The 9,345-nt window shown below is 41.2% G+C and overlaps 1 protein-coding gene across 1 annotated transcript; it reads right to left on the bottom strand.

Moving 5' to 3' along the window:
• Positions 1-299: 299 nt before the first annotated feature.
• Positions 300-9,311, bottom strand: UQCRH (ubiquinol-cytochrome c reductase hinge protein). The gene is made up of 4 exons (XM_004462768.5): positions 9,155-9,311; positions 3,657-3,683; positions 2,714-2,875; positions 300-521 (listed from the first exon to the last, which is right to left on the bottom strand). The coding sequence occupies exons 1-4, from the start codon at positions 9,206-9,208 to the stop codon at positions 489-491; spliced, it is 276 nt and encodes a 91-aa protein (XP_004462825.1). The 5' UTR covers positions 9,209-9,311; the 3' UTR covers positions 300-488.
• Between the last annotated feature and the right edge of the window lie 34 nt (positions 9,312-9,345).

Consider the following 9,345-nt stretch of genomic DNA (forward strand, 5'->3'; position numbering starts at 1 on the left):
GAAAAGGAATCTCACTGGATACGGAAACCCCAAAACTGTCAAAAGACACTTTTCCTAAGGACTGGAGATTTAATGATAATAATTAGTTAATCATTTCATATAGTACTTAACATACTGTGAAATATTACGTATTTTGTTAAATGTGATAATGGTGTGATAGCTAAATAAAAAATCACAGTTCTTATCCTTTAGAGATAGATACTTGCTAGGTGATGGTCACATGGAAGTTGATTATATTTTTCTATCTACTCATACATGTTTGAAAATTTCTAATTAAGAAAAAAAGACAGGAGGCAGTCTGCAGAACAGTGGATTTTATTCAGATGGAATTATAGCTGATTACACAGAAGCTACTTGCCTAAGCCAAAATCCATGAGGTTCACATGAACTTACAGGTACACAAATTAGAAACAAATGGTATATTCAAAACCATGAGGAAATATCCTGATGTCCAGGTGATGAAGGCTGGGGTAAATTAGTCTGTACATTTATTTCAGGCTGTTAAAGAGTTTGTGGGCCACCTAGATGAGGGAAAGAAAAAGAATATCATCAACTGACAACTTTAGTGTCATGGCTTACAAGATCCGTTATGACCTAGAATCCCCGTCTTACACACCCACACCACACTCAAGCCCTAGCAAACACACTTCAGTTACCTAAATACTATCTCCCTTCTATCTGGAACTCTCTTTCCCACTCTTTTCACCTAACTTTTTTAGTCTTCCTTTAGAATTTTGTTTACATGTCATTTCTTATTCCTGTCCTCTTCCTACACAGTCTTATGCAATCCCTATTACAGACTTATTAACTCAACAAATATGTATAGAGCACCTTCTACATGCCAGGTACTGTTCTAGGTGCTGATATACAGTTGTGAACAAGGCATCATCTCTGCATCTTATGAAATTTCAGGGTAATGAAGAAAACAAATCAGGTAACTTCTGATGGTGAGGAATGTAGGAGCAACTTTAGACAGGGTAGTCAGTGAAGGCCATCCTGAGAAAGCTATACCTAAGAGACTTAAGCAGTTTATTACTAGTTTGCTCTCCTCCTGTCTCCTATGCTGGCTCATAATCTCAGTGAAGGGACCATTTCTATCTCATTTATATCTACACTCCCAAATCCTAACTCAGGGCTTGGTTCATAAAAGTATTCAAATATTTGTTGAATGAATAAAAAAACAAGGGGCAAGGGGAGATCATCAGAAGGGAGCAGATCACAATATGCCTATACACTTCATATAAATGGGATCATTTAATAATTTAGGTTCCATGTACATGGCTTCTTTCCCTTAGCATAAATTTTTTAAAGGTTCATTCATATTGTAGGATATATCAGTACTTTATGGCAGGAAAGACATTTATTTCCAAGCTAGAAATTAGAGGTGGTGAGGAGTGGGTCAAGCAGTTATGTTTTGGGCATCTGTCCGTTCTCTGTCCTCCTGGGCCTGGATTCTGAGTTCTTCACTGAAGTGCTCCTTTGCTTGGACCACCTTTATCTGTAGGCAGAAGGAGCCACCCAGAGAGTCATCGTTCACCTTAAATGTTCATAGTTCTTCTAGATCTCCTCTCAAGGGTCAGCTTGGAGATTATGAACATCTGCTAAGCTGCCTGAAGGCTGAGACCAAACAGGCTGGATGTGGCTGGAGATTGTTGTCAGTGAGCATCCTGGGGTGTCAGCTGCTGCCTGGCTGGCTACAAATTCCTGCCCCATGGCCCGAGTCACGGCCCTGGCTACCGAAAGCACCCGTATCAAAATGATCTTGGTCAGCACTTTCACTATTGCCAAACAGCTTATGCAAATTATGGATATACCATAATTTGCCCATTCATCAAATGATAAACATTTGTGTTGTTTCTACTTTTTTGCATTTTTAATTTTCTTTTGTGTTTTTACTTTTTAACTACTGTGAATAATGTTATTAACATCAGAGTACAAGTTTTTGCATGTACACATGTTTTCAATAATCTTGGATATTTACCTTGGAGTAGGACTGCTAGGTTATAGGTAACTCTATGGTTAACATTTTGACGAACTGCCAGACTGTTTTTCAGAGCAGCTGTGCCAATCTCTGTTCCCTCCTGCAATGCCCGAGGTTTCCAATTTCGCCACATCCTCACCAACCCTTGTTATTATGTCTTTTTGATTATACCCATCCTAGTAGGTGTAACATAATTTCTCATTGTGGTTTGGATTTATATTTCCCTATTGGCTAATTATGTTGAACATCGTTCCATGCACTTATTGGCTACCCCATTCGTTTTAACATAAGCAACCATATCAAACATTGTCTGTGTAATTTCATGTAAAATATCTTACTATCTTATGTAAAAGAGTCAAACAAATTTACTTTGAAACAAAAAAGCAAAACGTTTTAGACCAAGAACTATGTACAAGACGCATGATAGAATATAAATTCTGTTTAAGAATACAAAATCCAGCTTCCCCACTGTCTATCAGTGCAACTAGGCACACCAATTCTCTTCTCTGAGTCTGTTTCTTATCTGTAAAATGGAGATAATGATATGTATCTTCAGTGGAAGCAATAAGGATTTGGTGGGATTATTAATGTAAAGTGCTCAGCAATGTACCTGGCACATACTGGGCCTAAAGAAAACACTTATTGATGGACCTGGCCCTAGGATAGAAAAGTTGTCAGCAGCAAGTCTTCCCCAGCCACCAAGAGCCATCCCCTAACTTCAGAATAACTTACGCAGTGGTCTCTGGCATGCAAGAAGTCAAAGAGCTCCTCCGTGCAATCTTCTTCTGTCTGTGACCGGGAGGAGACACGTTCATCACAGAGTTCTAGCCGTTCCCGGGCCTTTACACATTTCTCCAGCTGCTCGCAGTGCTCTCTCACTGTGGTTAGAGGATCCTGAAGGAGGAACACAGTAGAAGAACAAAAAGGGGGTTTTAGGAGAACATCTACCAGTCCATATATTTTGATTAATACAATCACCAAACCAAGATGCTGCCTCAGAATTACCATGCAGAAGGCCAGCTGGCAGAGCCATACTGCCTCCAGAAATGGCAAAATGGGGTCTCCCATTCAATTCTGATGCTAAGTAGTATGGGAGAGTTTCACATTCCTGCCTTCCAAGGTTGCCAGTATGCACTGAAAGCCTCAGTGCTATCTGAAAAAAACAAGGTTGGAAAAGGAGACCTGGCCAAACCTGAAGCAGATCTACAGGAGGCCTCACATTTTAACACAGAATTTTGGGATGTCATGTCTGTAAATTTCAGTTCTCTTCATCTGGGAACCATGTTTATGCACCACAGCTGCCCAGCTAGACAGGCTAAGCTAACATAGAGAGAAACTACCTGAGAAGGGTTCCTCCCAGAATTCTTTATCAAACCACAAAGAGATGACAGAGTGCCAGGTCATCAAGACGCTGTTGTGCTCCCTGGCACCATGACTGGAGAAGGCCTAAGCAAACCCAGAAAAGACTCAGTTTCCTAGGCCCACAGTTCCAAACAGGAGCTGTGGAGAAAAGTCTTGCAGGCTTATTGCATCCCCATTTTCTCCAAAGTGTTAAGTAAATATTCTTAACACTCCAAAGTGTTAAGTAAATATTCTTAAAAATGCCTGTAAAGATTCATGCAGCCCAAACTTCCTGCTTTTACTGTGATGGTTCCAAACCAGAGATAGTTCTTACCACTAATTCTTCTTCCTCCTCTTCCTCCTACAAAAGGAAAACAAAATTAATGTGAGGGCAATTTTATGACATATATACTCCCCATCACACTGATGATATAATTACCAGGAGAGACACATCTCACTTTCATTAGCTAACAACTAAAGTGTATACAACACTCTACATTTATAAACCACTTTCATATCTGTTATGATTTGATTATTCAGAACAGCCTCTTGAAACAATAACTCCAGTTTAGATAACGAACAATAATTAGACATTTCCTAATAGAAATTTAAATTTAAGCCTTCTTTAGTCTAGATTTTGGTAGGTCCCAGAGTTGCCATAAACAGATAAAATTAGTCCTTATACCTCAAACTAAGGTCAAAGAGGAAAGCTTTTTTTTTTTAAACTTTAAACTTGAATTTTGAATATGCAAATGGACAAACCTAAATGCCTTTTTAAAAATTTTTTTTATTGATTTTGTAAAAATATTACATTAAAAAAAAAATTATATGAGGTCCCATTCAACCCCACCACCCCCGCCCCACCACTCCCCCCCCAGCAACACTCACTCCCTTCATCATGACACATCCATTTCATTTGGTAAGTACATCTCTGGGCATCTCTGCAACCTCATGGTCAATGGTCCACATCATGGCCCATACTCTCCCACATTCCATCCAGTGGTCCCTGGGAGGATTTACAATGTCCGGTGATTGCCCCTGAAGCACCATCTAGGGCAACTCCAAGTCCCAAAGGCACCTCCACATCTCATCTCTTCCTGCCATTCCCCATATCCATCAGCCACCATGTCCACTTTTCCCATTCCAATGCCACCTTTTCTCTGTGGGCCTTGGATTGGTTGTGTCTGTTGCACCTCTATGTCAGGAGGAGGCTCAGATTCCACATGGATACTGGATGCAATCCTCCTGCTTTCAGTTGTAGGCACTCTAGGCTCCATGGTGTGGTGGTTGTCCTTCTTCAACTCCATCTTAGCTGAGTGAGGTGAGTCCAATAAATCAGATTGTAGGAGCTGGAGTCTGTTGACGCTCAGGGCCTGGCTATCCTATTGTCAGTCCAGAGATTCAAATCCCCTAAATATATCTTAAACCCCAACACCAACTACAATTCCAGTAAAGTAGGATGAAAGTCTTATGAAAAGAGATCCCATCTGAGTCCAGTTCCATCACGCAGGAACACCAGCTCCAAAGAAGGGCCATCTGACATGGCAGTGAACTCTGTCTGCCATGACCATAGAATCCGTGGGTCTCTTTAGCCCTCAAAGGAACCAACACCTGGGGATTGCATCCACTCCCATCTGTCTCCCAGACTCTGCTCAGCTGTGCACAGGGGCAATCCTTCTGACAGCCTCCAGACTCTTTTAGAGACTCGTAGCCATATAAACTCATTTCTGCTTTCCATTTCCCCCTTACATTAGGTCAAACAGCATTTTAAGGTCATGTTATTATATGTAGACAGGGATATTCTGCTGATCCGCATTGAATCTCTAATTCAAGGTCATTTTCTAGTTCCATCTTCAGCTGGTATTTGGTAGTGATCCCTCAAACCTAAATGCCTTTTTAACCAGTTTTTTTGTTTTTGTTTTTTAAATATTTTTTATTACTTATTAAAGAAGTTGTAAGTTCACAAAAATCATGCAGAGAGGAGTTTCTGTATACCCCCCTATTATTAACACCTTGCAATAGTATCATACCCTTGTTACAATTGATGAAAGAATATTTTTGCAATTGTACTACTAAAAAATAGTTCATAGTTTACATTAAGATTCACTCTTTGTGTTGTACAGCCCTATGTTTCCTAAGGTTTTTTTCTTATTCAAGTAATATATATACAAACTAAAAATAACTTTATTTTTAAAATCTACAATTTATGACACTTTCAGTCTGAAAGTTAAAGACCTCTCTTCTCTGGCAATTTCAAAATAGATCATAAACAGTCACCATTTTTCTGGACAATGTTATTACTTTTGAGCTGGGCCATGGAAGTCACTAAAAGTAGTCCTTGTCCAACTTGACATAGTTGACTATTTTCAGAAGCTTTGGGAAAGCTCATGGATTTTAACCAGAGTTTAACTAAAAATAGTTCTAGTTACTGTTATTTTGACTTGCTGAACTCCCAAGACCCTGAGTAAACTAAGTATCAATATATGTGCCCAAAAGGTATACACAACTCCAAAGATGGACTTAGGAACACCAGGCTCTACCTATCTACTTTTTTTTTTTAAACATATTTTTTATTTTTTAAAAGCATAGAGTACACAAAGTGTTATGCAAAAAAATATAAGGGATTCCCATATGCCCCACTCCCTATGCCTCCCACCCTCTATCTACTTCTGATTCAAGGGCATGACTTCAAACTTAGTTTCCTTTCTTCCAAGGGGTGCAGGGTAAAAATAGTCTCTGTGGGAGTATCAGCATAAACTTGAAGGTAGAACAGAGCAGGGTCTGATCAGTGTTTCAACAATCTATTAGGAACAAAATGTTTTGCCTGCCTGTGCATGCAGGTGGCTACATTTGGGGGAAGGGAAAGAAAAGGCATGGAGGAATAAAAAGAACAAGCTCAGCAACCCCTCATATTTTCAAAATTCCAAAAAAACCTGCTTCATCCTCTACCATGTCCTTCAGGAAAGGGATCAAAGCTCACACAACCTGCTTTACCCCTTTAACCTGAGGGCTAAAGCAAGTTCAACTATAACCCAGGCTATTTCGTCTCACAATTGGCAAATGTCAGTTCCAAACATGGAGATGCTAATTAGTATATAAATCCTAGTTTTTCATTAAACAAGGTTTTTTTCCTCCTCCCACAAAAGATATAAATGATCAATGATACAAGTAGATAACTCAAAAGTAAATATTAAATGATTTCTAGCAATAAAAAATTTAACTAAAACAAAGCAATAATTACCCTATTAAGTTATCATTTATTAAAAATTATACACTGCCTAACCTTGGTGAGGTTTTAATGAAACACACTCTAATTTACTACCAGTATTTTATTTTTTTTATAATTGATGAACCCATATTGAACCACTGCTACTAACCACGGACTAGTCTACATTACAGATTACACTTTGTCCCTCACTATTTTAAGTTATGACAAAATATACAATGGCCTGTATCTGTCACTGCAATGTCACGCAGGACAAATCCAATGTCCCGAAAATGCCCCCATATTATACCTATTCTTCCCTCTCCCATCCCTCAGAACCTCTGGTGGCCACTGCCTTTTTTTTTTTTTAAGATTTATTTTATTTATCCCCCCCCCCCCCCGTTGTCTGTTCTCTGTGTCCATTTGCTACCTGTTCTTGTCCACTTCTGTTGCTGTCAGCGGCACAGGAGTCTGTGTCTCTTTGTTGTTGCATCATCTTGCTATGTCAGCTCTCCGTGTGTGCGGCGCCATTCTTGGGCAGGCTGCACTTTCTTTTGTGCTGGGTGGCTCTCCTTATGGGGTGTGTTCTTTGCGCGTGGGGCTCCCCTACGCGGGGGACCCCCTGCGTGGCACGGCACTCCCTGTGCGCATCAGCACTGCGCATGGACCAGCTCCACACGGGTCAAGGAGGCCTGGGGTTTGAACCACGGACCTCCCATGTGGTAGACGGACGCCCTAACCACTGGGTCAAGTCCGCTTCCCAGCCATTGCCTTTACATCAGTGATAAAAAGAGTTCTACTGCTGGAATAATAGCAAGCCTATAGTAGAATCATAAGTCTACTATAGTCCATTGCTCATTTCCCAGTCTTGAGGATTTGGGGATTGTGATGCTCATTCTGCTTCTAACTGAGATGGGGCTTAGATCCCATGGGGCAGATGGATGGAGCTATCTTGCTTGCAGTTGCAGACACTCTGTTCCTTGGGATGGGCTTTATTCATCATCGTCTCCTTGATAGTTGTCCTGGGTGAGTCCAATGAAATTGAGAGTAGGTATTGCAACTCTGCTAAAATTCAGGGCTCAACTAGCACATGGCCAGACCAAAGACTTAAGTCCCTGGGACATATATTTATCAAGTATAGTGCTAATTATGGGTTCAAATAAAAGGGGCAGGAGAGCCATGTGTAGAGAACCTATAAATTAGTCTAACTCTGTTACACTAGGGAGCATAAATTCCAAAGGCTGACCCACTGACCGGGTGCCAAGTTCCTGAGCTGTCTGCCCTGTTTATAGTTCCTGGATATCTCTAGAGTCCTCAGGGGCTCTGCTATTTGAGGTAATGTTTACTGTGGCAGTAGAGGTATGATTTTTTTTTTTAAGGTTTATTTTATTTATTTCTCCCCCTTCTGCCCGTTTTCTGCTCTCTTGTGTCCATTTGCTGTGTGTTCTTCTGTGTCCGCTTGCATTCTCGGCGGCTCCGGGAATCTATGTCTCTTTTTTTGTTGCATCATCTTGCTGTGTCCGCTCTCTGTGTGTGCGGTGCCACCCCTGGGCAGGCTGTGCTTTTTTTTTTGCATGGGGTGGCTCTCCTTGCAGGGTGCACTCCTTGTGCATGGAGCTCCCCTATGCAGGGATACCCCTGCGTGGCATGGCACTCCTTGTGTGCATCAGTACTGTGCATGGGCCAGCTAACCAAACGGGCCAAGAGGTTCTGGGTTCAAACCCTGGACCTCCTAAATGGTAGGCAGATGCTCTATCATTTGAGCCACATCCTCTTCCCAGGTATAAATTCTTAAACTTGCTCTTAAAAAACAAAAAATGTATACTGGAAACTTGAAACAAGACTAGGAAAAATCATTATGGGATAAATGAGTTTCTAATTATTATGAATTATGAAATCAGAATGGCTACCCTAAAGTGACCAGTGAACAAATGAGTAGAAAAGAAAACGAGACTGGAAATAAAGCTGCCTCTACCATTTATTATTATCTTTAAACTAGATATTTAACTTCTCTTTGCTTGTTTCCTCATCTGTAAAACGGCAATAGTACACAGCACCTTCTTCATAGGAATATTGCGTGGATTAAATGAATACATATAAAGCACTTGGAATAGTAAGCAGTCAATAACTACTGGTTACCTTATCTGCCTTCCTACTCTGGGAAAGTGCTCCCTCTTTCATCATAGAATTATACTACACAAGTCCCCAAAGATTCTCACACGTACACTCTCACCAAGAAACCACTTTCTCACAAACTAGTGCAAGGCCAGATCTCCTGAATTTCCATAGATGTGGTGGGGATTCCTAAGTTGGAATGAGGGCTAGGTTTGGTCAGTATGCTCCCCAAACCTGTCAAACCAGGGCCTCAAAACACCTAATCGGCTAAAAATATGAATACTATTTATACAATGGTTACAGCATCTTCTTCACCACAGTCATAGAATGGGGAAGCCGAGACCCAGAGACTAGTCATCTATTTGCCCAAGGTCACCCAATAAATTCTGAGGGAGGGTCGAGGGAACCAGTTTCTCCTGACCCTGAAAACCAGGAGGGAAACCCGGGCCAAGAAAGCCACAGGCATATTTTGGCAGGCTGGACGCTGGGTCTACTCGATCGCCTTGCCTTACCTCCTTGGGATCTCCGGTTCCGGTGAGCATCATTCGTTCATCCTCTAGCCCCATGTCCGTCTCAGGTTCTGGATTAAGCGCGAGCACAACAGCGGCACCAACTCCACTTCAGGATCAAGAAGGACTTGTAAGGGTCACTCGACGGATATCCGGCTGTCTGGCCGGAAGTGCGGCATACTCATCGTACTCGC

The sequence above is a fragment of the Dasypus novemcinctus genome, chromosome 9 (genome assembly GCF_030445035.2).
Source record: "Dasypus novemcinctus isolate mDasNov1 chromosome 9, mDasNov1.1.hap2, whole genome shotgun sequence".
NCBI classification, from domain to species: Eukaryota; Metazoa; Chordata; class Mammalia; order Cingulata; family Dasypodidae; genus Dasypus; species Dasypus novemcinctus.